The following is a 13,929-nucleotide window of genomic DNA, read 5'->3' as shown; positions in this document are numbered from 1 at the left end:
TTACTCCTATGACTCTCTATCTTCTTGTAGTAATGGCCAATACCAGAGGAGCTCACCACTCTTTTATAACCTTCAAAACATGCAGAATAGCTGGAATCAGATCAACTGGAGCAAACAGAGTCAGTGAAGCATATTGGCAGTTAATGGTACATTAGAATCCCTCAAATCAAATATGACATTATTCTGAGACTCTCTTTAATATGTTGATATTGATAAAACACCCCATATTTGTACTCCTTTGAGACAAGATCTCTGTGACTGTGTTCTGAACTCCCTTAGCTGCCATTATAAATAAAGCTTGAGGAAAAGGTCAGCTTGGCCAAGTTTCAAGCAGACAAATATGTATTACTCTGTGAAAGTGTTATAACATATTTACTGCATGTCAAACAATTGAAATATGAAGTTAGTTGATCAGGTCATCTCACTTGACTTTATCAAAACACTGTATAAGCATTATCCCGAATTTGGTGGTAAATGGCTTTGCTGTCCCCATAACCCTAGCATGCCCTGCGTACCAGAAACATGTGTATTGAATCAAAAGTTTATCCACTTGAGCTACAATACTGTGCAAAAGTCTGACGCCACTCTTGATTTGTTTAATTTTTAGTCAAAACAGCCATTAAGTTACTCATTTTTCAGAAGATATTTCTGAGGAGATTAGATAAGAAGAAATGAATTATCTTCTTATCTAATCTCCTCAGAAATATCTTCTGAAATATCTGATGGGGGCAGTTTTGGTGGCCTTCCGCCTGATGACTGCTGGGATAGGCTCCAGGACCCTGCCCCCCCACACCCCTGCTGTGACCCTGAAGGATAAGCGGTTTAGATATTGTGTGTGTGTGTGTGTGTGTGTTTGTGTGTGATAATTCGTTTCCAAAACTGGATTTCAAAAAATGATTGAAAGATACAGAGAAAATAAGACTTTTAATATCTGTGTAAGACCTGGTAGACCACCAAAACTGCACCTTAACCCTTGTGTGGTGTTGATGTGTTTGTTACTCAGTGGTCTGGTGGACCCACCACATTATTGTAATTAATACAGCCATAACAATTTATGTAAAAATACCAGATGTTTAAAATATCACAAGTGGCCAATGTAGGGTTCTCCTTTAGCAGCTGTAGCCAGTCAGCAGCCTGTCCATGTTGTCCACCATCACCCTCACACATGCACACATATACAAACACACACACACACACACACACACACACACACACACACACACACACACTAACAGCATGCCATGTATGAGGAGAACAGAGTGAAGGACACAGCACCTCTACATTTTTATTCCCCGCGGGTTCAGCCCAACACCCCATGTGTAATATAAATGTGTAGGGGGTGTTTACAGTGTGAAGGCACTGAAAATGTGTTATTTTATATGATCTTTGCAGAAAATGAGCAAAGGCCAATGAATCTGAGGTTGAACTAATAATAAAACGCATCATTTTTTCTTTTGGTAAACATTGAAAAGGGTTAAAGCTTTCATCTTTGGGAGAGAGGAGAAAATCAAGCTCCACTCTAAAAGAACAGAATTTGCAAATCAAACAAAGAAGCTGCTGGTTTTCTCAGAACAATAGACTGACCACCCCACCCACTGAGTGGGTGCAAGTTTCTCAATAAACAAAAAGGTGAACACAAAATACTGAAAAAGGTGAAATTATGTGCTATTTGTTGAGGCTTCTGTGTTATTTTCTGTTAAATACATGTGTATGGTTTTTTATCCTACCCACCCAGAGAGCGAGGCCAATTGTGCTCTCTTGGACTCCCGGCCACAGATGGCTGTAGCATCACCAGGGATCAAACTCACGATCTCCTGATGACTTAACGACTGTTTTGATTGGAAGTTGACATAAGGGTGGCATAAGACTTTTACACAGTACTGTAATTCTCATAAAGTGTGACATGTTATGTGCAGGTCCAAACTCTCCCTATACTAAAGTATCAACAGCATTCATTTCAGCTGATCATTTATCACTTAATTGACGTGCTAAGCACAGATGATGTCTGTTGGCTCTTCGTCTCTGTAGTAGTCCTAGAGTATTAACTCTCATTGTTTAAAATCTATTGTGAATCCTTTTAAAATACCCCATTTCATGACATAATATAATCCACGAGCCAAAAGCTAATAACACTGCTTTTGAAGAAACAGCCTGAGGGGGTGACACTGCTGATGAAGTCACATTAGCTTTTTAAGGCATGGAAACAATGATAACTAAAAGATGCATTTTGCATCTCATGTGAACGATTTCCATTCTTGTTGAGTTCTGCAAATACATCTTAATAAGTTTCATTGTGGAATTACCGGTCATTACTTTGCCTAGAAAGCAAGGCCAAGCATGCCATGGCCATGACATTGCCATTATCATGTTGTGTGCACTAGATCAAAAGGTGACTGATACCTAATAGGCCATTTAGACAAAAAGTTAAGCTAAAAAAAAACTTTCAAAGTATCAGTTGCACACAGAAGGTAGCCTGCGCTCATTAGCTTTAGCCTCAGATGTTTCACCTACAGAGGAACACAGACTGTCTGATGCAGATTGTGTGCTAAGGTGGCCACAACTATTAGGATTTTGTCAGTTGCATTCTCATTTGTCTTGCAAGCCAGATTTCTGCTTAGTATCAGAGAATATGGTGTATTTCATCCCTTAACCACAGTGCTGTGATGTAAATGCAGAAAACACTTTCATCCACATGAACTACATTTCACATGCTGCAAATACAGAAAACACATGCAACGTCAGAAACACTGCAAAGCCAGTCACAACACGACGGAAGTGAGTCACAACACGACGGAAGTGAGCCACAAAACAATGGAAATGTTTGTGGAAGACTCTCAAAGAGGACGATCAGACCACAGAGACTCATATTTCAGTAAGTTCAAGGTTAAGCTGGCTGCTTTCTAACATGTTCTAGCTGTACTACAGTAGTTATCAGTAATATCTTTGTCATTAATTCATCATCTGACCCATTTATCCTCCTGGGTCATGGATCCCAGCAAAACTCATCCCAGCACTCATTGGGCGGAAGGCGAGAAACGCCCTGGACGGGCAGACATACAGACACATTCACACACACCTAGGAGCAATTTAGTATTATCCAACTGCCTGAATGCATGTCTTTGGACTGTGGGAGGAAACCTGGTTGCCTGGCTGGGAAATTGAACCCAGGCCCTTCTTTCTGTGAGACAAGAGCACTAATTAGTTATACTTTATAGCTAATTCCCATCACAATACAGCGATATTAGTTATCTGCTTAAGAATCTTTATGCTGCACAGAATATGAAGTTTAAATGGCTCAATCTTCTTTGAACATCCTTCAGAAACATTTTCCTCACTCTGCAGTCACACCTGAAGTTGCACGTGTTTTCTGTATTTGCAGCTCATTTGTGAAATGTAGCATCAGTGTCGTCATTTTGATAAAAGTGCATATGTTTTCATTTTGATGGAAGTGTTTTCTGCTTTTGCAGCTCTTTTTTTAACTGCACTATATGGGTTCTTAATGTGTCAAAGAACTGCGTCTACTTTGACACAACATAGTCACTTGAGAGAAACAGATTCATAGCCACAAGTTGTGAAAGGTATATTCATAAGTTGTGGCCGCTGGTTTAAAAGACGTAGCTACATCGTGCACAGAGTATTGTAGTAAGTGTAATATGTGGGCACAACATAGTAAAAATCGAACGCCATGCCAGTTCCCCAGGCTCTGTAGGGGTCAGGCAGGCAGCATGAATAAGAATTTGAAACGGCCGACAGATCTGCGGGGATCATCAGGTAACGCACTAATTCGGCGCCCAGCAGCTGCCGCTCTTTAATATGTTCATTAGGAGGGGGCTCCTTTGAGCGAGTGCTTCAGCTCAAGAGCTCTTCAATCAACAGCCTGAGATTTTTACTTTCTCTCTGTGTGTGTCCCTCATCTCTCAGCTTGCTTTTCACTCGGCTCCGTACACTCCGCCAGAACGCAAATCATTTCTATTATTGTGTTAGAGATTGGACGTTTTGTTTGGCCTGTTTTTGTCACAGTTTGTACAGAGGCTTTCAAGACTGCTACTGCATGTTGAGGTCTTCCCCGTCTTTTGTAAGAGAGGTGGTGGTGCAAACAGATCAGCACTTAGTCATGCTGTTTCAGTCGAGATTAGAGCTGTTTTCCTGTCCTTAAGGCACATCTTTTAAACATCAGTGTGGATAAGGCTAGTATTAGGGTCAGGGTGGTGTTAGAAGTAAAATTGAGGTCAGATGACGTCATAAATACAATATTCATTCAAACTACCTCAGCCTGTTTTCAGAAAATATCTGGTGGTTTTCCAGTCGTGACCAAACTCAGCGCTACTACTAGTATCTCGCTCTACTACAAATTTCAAATACTAACCTTTAATATTCAATGCTTCCAAAGCCCTTCATTAGCTGCACAGATCTGCAGTAACCATCAAAAATTTGCTTAACCCTGAGTTTGATGTGAAATGCTTTGTATCAGAATTGTTCACAGTGGTGGTGATAGGAACCAGACGTCCGAAGCAATTAATGCCACTAAGAGCTCCTTCACAGAAAACCATTACTGTGAAGTGGGTCTAATGTTTGAGACATTGTTTTGTGACCATTTTAAGATGAGATTTTGGCCTAAAATACATTTTAGAAGTGTATTCATGAGAAAGAGGTACATGCAGATTGATGTAAGGCAAAATAGTCCCCTCACTAAAAAGTTTTTATCTTTTTTTTTTCTGATGCACCACTGCTTTACCATTACCAATATAAAAAAATACATAATTCACTGGCCAGTAAAATGGATATTAAATAAAATGGCTGTATTTGTGTTATAGACATTGAGACCCCTGGTTCGTATTGCCACCACTGTAAAGTAATTAACTTCTTTACAGTGAACTTCACATCAAATTACTTTGAATGACTTTGCTTCTCAGCATTTGAATTATGCAGTCATTTTCAAAAATTAAACATGCAAATGGATTATCTTATGTGGTTTCTGACACTGTGTGACACTGTTATCTATAAAAACAGGCAATTCACACTTCAACATGGCTCCTACTGCCGTTTTTAGCTTTGCAACATAATTTTGTTCATTTTTATAGATTTATAATTATATATGTGTTTTTATGCTTACAGTAAACCACATAAGCATATTTAATTAATAACGATGCAGTGCGTGATCATTTACACCAGGGGTTCTCAACCTTTTGTACCCCAAGGCCCACCTGTTTATAACTACAAAGCACAAAACACTTTTCCACTTACGTTTTTAGTTACAAAATGACATTACTGGCCCAGTACGAAGTACTGCCTCCCCCTGAGTGCAAGACCACTAGAGGGTGCTTCACGGCCCACTGGTGGTCCGCAGCTCACAGGTTGAGAAACACTGATTTAGACAGGCAGTTAGTACTATGGAAGGGGGGCTTTTCTTTTGTCTTAGGTCTGTGTTTGTGGTGGGCCGAGGGCCAAAAAAGACAAAGCAGTATGGAAATAAAGAAGATAACTGTATTTCAAATCCAGTTTTTTAAAATCCATTTTATGACATCACACAATATTTTGTTCCTGAAATACTATCAAAACACAGTGTTAGAAGGAAGATAAGAATTTATTTTATGCATAGTATAAAAACACTACTTGAGGGTGTCGGGTTAGGGTAACTTTCTGGTGGGCCAAATCAAAACTCAAGAGCCCATGTTGGCCTGCGGGTCACACTTTGGGCAGCCCTGCACTGTAATAATTGGTGGGGAATAAGCTTCCTGTACTTGTTAGCTACATTAGCCTCATAGCTTCCATGCAAAACTAAAAAAGCAAACCCTCCAACAAGCAGTAATTAGCAACAACAAGGTCTCAGCATGTTTGCATCTTCTCTGGTCCACAATCCCAGGTGGCTACTCATGAAGCTGCTTGAGAAGAACATCAAGAGTGTCTAAAACTGCATCGAGGCTTAAGGGGGCAACTCTGAGGAGTCTGAAATAGATTCCAAAATAGAAGATAATTTTGTCATTCTTTGCTTTCATGGCTGAAGAATCTACTGCTGGCAGCCTTCACAGCTGCCAAAATTGTAGTGAAACGTTGGAACTAGGGCTGCAACCAGCGACTATTTCCATGATCAATTAGCTGGTCCTTTATGACCTCAATTAATCGATTAATTGGGAAATGAAAACCTGCAGATTTTAGTCTGGCAATAATGTTTCATTTAACAAATTAAACACACAAGGACAGTTCTTCCTTTAAAAAAACAGCACAAACAGATCTCACCAGGCAGTCCAAGATAGGCTGCATTTCTCCTCTAGTGATAAATCAAAAATAAATGAAAAAGCTTCTGTGTGATCAGTTACATCACATAATGACATTTGATATGACAGATAACGCACTAGCAGTCTAGATATCAGCCCTGTCAGATACAGAGACCTTAAGCAGCTCATCACATGTAAAATGGCGATAACCATGCGTGTGACGTTGGTCTTTTCAAGTATAAATGTTATCAGTTCACGTTCTGATACTGAAAATAGAGTTTTAAAAGTTTCAGTATCCTAAAGCTGTGTTTGTGTAGACGAAAGGCCAAAACCTGGAGACAAAACTAAAAACGTCCGAGCTAGTCAGTGTGCCTTAGCATACAAGATAACTGTTTAGTTCACTCAGCTGAAAAACAGCCTTTTGACAGTTTTACTTTTGACAGTTTTATTAAGATATTAGTACCTCACCATGTTGGGTTTCTGCCATGAATGTTTACTCTCTCAGATATTCGCACCTGACAGTTGTGTTGCCAGCTGAGCTTGGTTTTACAGGAATATGGGAAATCGTCTTTTTAGATGACATTAAAGTGAAATGTTTTCGTAGTGTTTGATTTTTTGGGTAGTGCATGGCACTGTAATGGCGGTTCTGCCAGCTGTATTTTCCTCTTTCAGTCAGGTGATGTAAATGGGAAGCATAGATGTCATCAAGACAACTGATCAATCACATGATTTGTTGCCAACAGTTTTTTTTATCATCAGTGTTATTGATATTGATTAGGTCTTGCTAATCATTGGAAGGATGGAAGACAGGGTTTGATTGTCACTTGGTTTCTTTTGGTGAAATTGTTATGTTTGTATACTGATAATCTTTTTTCTGGTACGAGGCCTACAATGTCATTTTAGTTTCATATTTATGAATTTACTTAATTTTTCTTATCAATCTTGTCTACCATGTTTTTGATATTGTTTTTAGTGGATGGCAGTGCGGGTGATGGATTTATATGGACCATACTACTGAAACTGTGATCCCACAGTAAAAAAAAAATAATATTCAGACCTTATATATTTACAAGGGTTATGCCATAATCTGTTTAAACTCAAGGCAAAAACATCATTTATAGAGTACTTTCTATTGGGAGTTGTCTGTCTTAAACCCTAACTGTAACAGTTTATTTGGATAGTCCACTTTAGATGCTTCGTTGATACTCAATTTACTTCAAATTTACCTCAGTTTCATTCAACTAAATATCTAGTAAATTGACCATAATTTTCTTTAACCCTGGCTCTAATCCTAACCTAAACCCCGACCCAAAACCTAACCCCAACCCTCACCCTGGTCCAAATCCTAACCCTAACCCCACAGTTGTTTAGAACTGAGTTTCAACAGATAATTTATTAACAATTTGAACATCTATAGATAATCTATAGGTGGCTATAGTGGACTATCCAAATAAAGTGAGTCTGAACAGTTTTGATTGTCGTTTTGCATAATACTGTTTTATAATTTTGATGTCTTTACCGTTATTATAAAATATGAAAAATAGTAAAAACTGTTATAAAGTCACTCACATTACTTTTTATTTCTTCTTCCTCTTCTCTTTTGCCCCTCATGCTTGTGATTTGAGGTGTCGTACCGGGCCAGGCAGGGGATGACGCGCTGTGCCCTGGGGAAGATGGCAGCCGTGTGGGTTTTGGCCTTCCTCCTCTACGGCCCCGCCATACTGCTGTGGGAGAAAGTCACTGGGGAGAGCCATGTGCCGGAAGACGAGTGTTTTGCTGAGTTCTTCTACACCTGGTACTTCTTGCTCTGCGCCTCCACACTGGAGTTTTTCTTCCCTCTCCTGTCCGTGACCTTCTTCAACCTCAGCATCTACCGCAGCATCCGGGAGAGGAGGCTACGGCACCGGCAAGAGATGGGTTCTCCGCAGGCTACTGTGACGTCTACGAAGCGAGAGAGACTCCGCTTGGCCACCTATATCTGCCGAAGCTCTTTCATTCTCAAAAAGAAGAAGCCCAGTGAGGATGGAGACAAAAGCTCTGAGCTCTGCTCCTCTTCCACTGCGGTGGGACGCAACGACAGTCTGTCCGTGCGAAGCAGTCAGTGTACCCGCCTAATACAGGATAAGAAAATCGCCAAGTCCCTGGCTATAATCGTTTGTGTGTTCGCCGTGTGCTGGGCGCCGTACACACTCTTGATGATCATACGAGCTGCCTGCAGGGGGCAGTGTGTTTCGCACCACTGGTATGAGGTGACCTTCTGGTTGCTTTGGTTGAACTCGGCCATCAACCCCTTCCTCTACCCTCTCTGCCACAGCAGCTTCCGCAGGGCCTTCGCTAAGATCCTTTGTCCCAAGCAGAGGTCCACTCAGGCTCCATTAGATCATCATTCGACCACTCCGAGATAGTCCATGACAGGACACACGTTTCAGGCCGAGGACACAATAACTGCCTTTTCTTATGAACTAAAGGATCTACAGCCGGCCTATACGTTTTGTTACACTTGATGGTGACAAGATTTAAAGCAAGTGTGGTAAAAAATGAAATGTTGCCAAATGCCTAATGTAGCTGATCAGCCACAACAAAGACATTTGTTGTCTGAAGTTTGCTTCTTTAGTTTTGCACTGGAGTAGGAAGTAACGGAAGCCTGTAGCCACAAGGTTAGCAGTGTGTAAACCAGAGGTGCACTGATCATGATTTTTTGAGGCTGATTCCAAATACTTTACAGCCATTTTTTTTTTCTTCAGTGTTCACACTCTATAAAAATTGATTCAGTGTTTTAACTTAGTAGCTACAACCATCCCTGGCCAGGAGTCCAAGATAGCACAGTTGGCCTCGCTCTCTCCGGGTGGGTAGGATGGCTTCCCCGTCTCCCCATCACTAAGCGTGATGCTAGTCAGCACAGGCGTCTGTTAGCTGATGTAACAGAACTGGCGGCTGGGGCTTTCGTCTGAGTGTGTTTGGCTGTCCAAGGCCAGTGCGTGAGCGAAAAGATGCAGTGGCGCTTCACAGGTCTTGGAGGAAGCCTGTGCCAGCCTTCGCCCTCCTAGTGCTGGTGATATAAAGAATCCTAACAAGTGGGTGGAATTGGATACGACTAAATTGGGGAGAAAATTGTGGAAAATAAATGAATAAATAAATGATTTAATAAATAAAAAATAAGTAAGTAAATAAGTAACCTGGTTACAGTTTTAGTTGTTTTACATTTTACAACATGACCTTTACATTCCGTTAACTTATTATTCGATGTATAATACACTCAAAATTTCAAGGCAACCAGGGAACTTACTTTTTAAGTTAAAATATTCAGTGTACAGCACAAAACAGTGCACTATGTGGACTAAATGAAACACGCTAGCACATTTCCAGCACTTTCAATTAGCCAATGTTGCAATATAAATAACGTTAGTTGCTCTTTGGCAAACTGGCATTTTAATTTCTTAAATGAAAAATCATTATTTATATAACATGAAACATAGCGCAACATCAAAAGCAGTAGGAAACTATGAATCACACATAATTATGCTACGTCATTTTGGTACAGGTGTAGCAGCAGCATTCAAACACAGTGTAGGTACCTAACAGAAATACAGATCAAACAAAATTAAAACTGCAGTTCAGGTGATCGCCAGTTGCTTCTTTGAAGCAAAAACCAGCCAATTCCAATTTTGGCTATTTCCAATTATGCATCCCCAGAATAAACTGCATGCCCAAATCGTCACACCACATCAAACTGTTAAATGGTCTATATCTTACATTTAATATTTTTCCCTGAGGTCCACTTATAACACTTGTGTTTTTGTGAAACAAAAACTGTCATCATTCATCATTCATGACCATTATTGTGCCTGTAAGACTGATCTGTGTAAATAGGATCTCGTCTTATGGTGCCTCATTCAGAAAGCAGTCCAGGCTGAAATGTTTCTTGTACCTTCAGCATGAATGGGTGGGGCTAACTGCTTTAGGCTGAACAGGTGGAATTATTTAAATGCAACAATTTCTGTGGCATCACAAAAAACAATGAGTTCTAGAAACTATTGAAAAAATAACCAGAATTAAAACCTGGTGGTTGTGCTTTCTAACTGGCTTAATGGTTACCATAAGAGACCACTAGTTTCCTGTAGGACTCCTTTAGATCCCATTAGGAAACCATCAAATGCATCTGGAATCAGTCCCCGGACACCTGTTAAACCAGTGGTTCCCAACCCTGGTCCTGGAGGCCGCCCTGCCCTGCAGTTTAGTGTTTGCTCTGCTTTCAACACACCTGATCCAACTAATCCAGGGGTCGGCAACCTGCGGCTCTTTTACTGCCCTGTTGCGGCTTCACAGCAATATTAGACTTTTAGGTCAAAATAAAATAATCCTCCTTTGCAGTGAAATAAAGCTCTGCTGATCGTTCAACACAGTTTTAACACTAAACGGTCTTAAACACTATGTATAACTGCTAATTCACCCTTTAACCCTGAAGATTGGGGCACAGACTGCTGGTCACCATAGCAATGCAGACAAGAATCTCGCCTAGCTAGTAGCTAACGAAAAGGCAAAGAGAAAGATTTAAGACAAACATCGATAATTTGAAGATGAATGGTCTTACTTGCACGTATAAGCACTCCAGCTCCATACTGAGACATAGTAAAATGGACATGAAATGTTGTGGCCTCCAAGGTGGTTTGATTTTTGCTGAAAGGACAAAATAGCTTTTCTTAACATTTGGGTGGCCGACCCCTGAACTAATCTGAACAAGACCTTCCTGAGTTAAGGTGGGTGTGTTTTGGCAGGGCTGAGGGTCCTCCAGGGAACCACTGTGTTAAAATCAAGGGAATCCCATCACAAAAACACAAAATACCAATAGTCACTTTTGGACTGGTGGCTATCTGACACTATATAACATTGTTATCTATACAAATGGACAAATATATATAGTAAAGTTAAAACCAGTACTTTATGACAAATTGTTTATACTTATATTTATAGATAACAATGTGTGACAGTGACAGAAACCACATAATCAAGTTTATTTGAGACGACTTAACATCACAATGCAACTTGAGGCAAGCATGTGACTACTAAGGCTAATGAAATCTTTATGGACAAAGGTACTTTAGCGTAGCTAAAAATGTAGCAACCACCTTGAAGCCTGAATTTTGTCTGTACTTTTGTCTGTTTGAGATTTCCTAACAACTCTATGAAGTTTGAAGCAAGTGTGTGATGATTTAGGCCTGCAATTTGCAGTTAATAGACAGGCTAAGCTTCCATTACTTGTTAGCTTCATTAGCCTCTTAGCTCCAGTACAAAACTAAAGAAGCAAACTTCAGACACTGAATATGTTTGGGCTGATCAGCTCTTTTTGGGTTGAGAGGAAAATTGTATACTTGATTGTTCACCAAACTAATGATCGGTGTTGTTTTGCAACAGCTAAAATAAAAGCTTTGGGTAAGAGTTGTCAGCCATTTGACTTACATACATGTACAGACTATAAAACAGGATTACCAAATACCTATTAGCATTATCTTGCTTTTATAGTTAGCATAGAGTTACAGATCTGTAGCATCCACTGTATTGTTCGTTCCTTATGTTACATCTCTTTGTCAGAGTTCAGCTCTCCATTGTTGACTAGCTGTAATAGAAGGAGTACTATGGCACACTTCTGTCTGCAAACGCACTTTATTTATGTATTTTTGAGGCCCTAGTTTATGTATTAAGGATAAATCATCAATGCTGATGATGCATCTTTTAAATCCAAAAACTAATCAATTCAGCGTTTTTTGAAGTGAGATGTTTGTCAAATATTATTAGAATAAGGACTTATTAGATTATTTTTGTCGGGTCAAAAATCAACTATATTCAAATGAATTAGACTTATTTGTGTGTAATGTTAACTAACTTTCACTTGGTGTAAAATAATGTTCAGATTACACACATTAATGTTTATTCAGGTCTGTGAAAACCATGCTTGGAGGACATTGACCGAGTCCAGTGTTTTAAGTGTAGTCTGTGATTGTATCCCCACCTTGTGGTGGAGTGATGTTCACATGCTGTACTGAATTTGTGTGCTGTAGGTTGGCTGTGCTTTACTCCGTAGGTCCTCTGAAAAAGCTGGCGTTGGTTTCTTAATCACCCGCTGCATATAACTGCTGCACCTTTTAAGGTGGAACGGAAAAGTCTAATTAGAAGCTGGCGAATAAGAAGCCAGTTTCAGCCTTGTTTATTATGCTGTGTACATTTTGTTATGCAGTATTATTATGTGGTTAATGTATTAATGTGCTTGCTTATAAAATCCTGTGTAATACGTCTGGTTGAGGAGTTACAACATGTCGTATGTGCTTCATGTGAGTGCATTTGAGTGGCTTTACATGCGTACAGATGCATTCAGTCATGTGCATAAACAAACAGGGCGAATATTAAAGTTGGTGTCTCACGATTCCAACAGTCCAAAGTGGATTTGTTATTCAGTATTTCAGTCCACTTGACTTTATTTCACCATTACCCCAGTCTGACCCTTGCTCCTCTGGTCTGTTGCTGTGGATTTGGCATTTAGGAACTTGAAATCACTTCGAGCATTTGTTTGGATGATTTTTTGCCATTTCATCTAAATTATCCGCATTGATTCAAGGGGCCCAAGGACAGATTTATTCCAGGGCCGCTGGTTATCAAGTATCTGCGAGTGGCAAATCAGCCATAACAGCTTGAGAATATTGATGCAGATGTGGTCGTGCTTGTGCGCATATGATTAAAAGCAAGCCATCGAGTTTGCTAGCGGGTAAGGGTGCTCCTATTGGCACGCTGATTTAGGAGATGTCGAGAGGTGTCCTAAGCACTTCCAAATTACCACGAGAGGAGAGTGGAGACACATGCGTTTCAGAAGAGGATGACTACATATATTAGAATCTGGATTAGTTTTATTGGCCAAGTAAGATATTACTTATAAGGAATGTATCTTGGCAGTTGCACACATTAAGGCAAGCAAATGAACAGAATATAGGAGGGAAGCTATATACTCTCACTGGCCACTTTATTAGGTAATGTATGTGCATTAGATGGACTACAGTCAGTAATTGCACCTACAAGGAGCAGCTTGAGTGAACATTAAACAGTAGTACACATTTGTGTTGATGTGCATTTGAGCAATGCAAATTTGTTTCATGTTTTGAAAATAAACAGATTTAGCCTTGTTATTGTGCAGTCTTCTGTTGTCTAAATCATAACAGGTTGTGCTTTTCATACAAATCAGAATGCAAAAATGAAAGCAGTCCTAGAGTGTAGTCGAAGGGTGAATCATCACTAGATCAAGATACAGACGAGGGGAGATGGAAGGTGAACCATGGTAAAAAATATTTGAAGTTATAGCCCTGGAAGCCCAAGCCTGGTCATGCCCCTGGTGAATGCTAACACTGCTATCACTCTCTGTCTAAACATCCCATTTAAAATCCCACTAGTCAATAATAATATAAAACAATTGTAAAACTGGGGCTAAAAAAGATAACAATTCTTCATTTTTTCCCCTTTATATAGTCTTTTGTACATATTCAATGTCTTTTTTGTTCATCTAATGTTTCTATCTGCAGTGGCAGCTGGGCTGGTCAATAATCTGTCCCTGGTGTTGGTCCACTGCCAGCCCATCAGTGATACAGATGTGTTTAAAAACGCAGAAACACGGCTGTATCTGAACACTCGTACCCCAACGCTCACCACCATGAAGTACCGTGTCTTTGTCTCT

The 13,929-nt window shown here is 40.0% G+C and overlaps 1 protein-coding gene across 1 annotated transcript in view; it reads left to right on the top strand.

Annotated features, from left to right (window-relative positions):
• The window catches only part of LOC118826482 (histamine H3 receptor), a 34,340-nt gene extending 20,953 nt beyond the window's left edge, over window positions 1–13,387 (top strand). Inside the window, exon 3 of the mRNA XM_036597468.1 lies at window positions 7,841–13,387. Coding sequence (XP_036453361.1) covers window positions 7,841–8,620 — 780 coding nt within the window. The 3' untranslated portion in view covers window positions 8,621–13,387. The remainder of the gene's footprint in view (window positions 1–7,840) is intronic.
• Window positions 13,388–13,929: the final 542 nt, after the last annotated feature.

The sequence above is a fragment of the Colossoma macropomum genome, unplaced genomic scaffold (assembly GCF_904425465.1).
Source record: "Colossoma macropomum unplaced genomic scaffold, Colossoma_macropomum, whole genome shotgun sequence".
Taxonomy (NCBI): Eukaryota; Metazoa; Chordata; class Actinopteri; order Characiformes; family Serrasalmidae; genus Colossoma; species Colossoma macropomum.
This window is presented reverse-complemented; position numbering and strand designations above follow the sequence as displayed.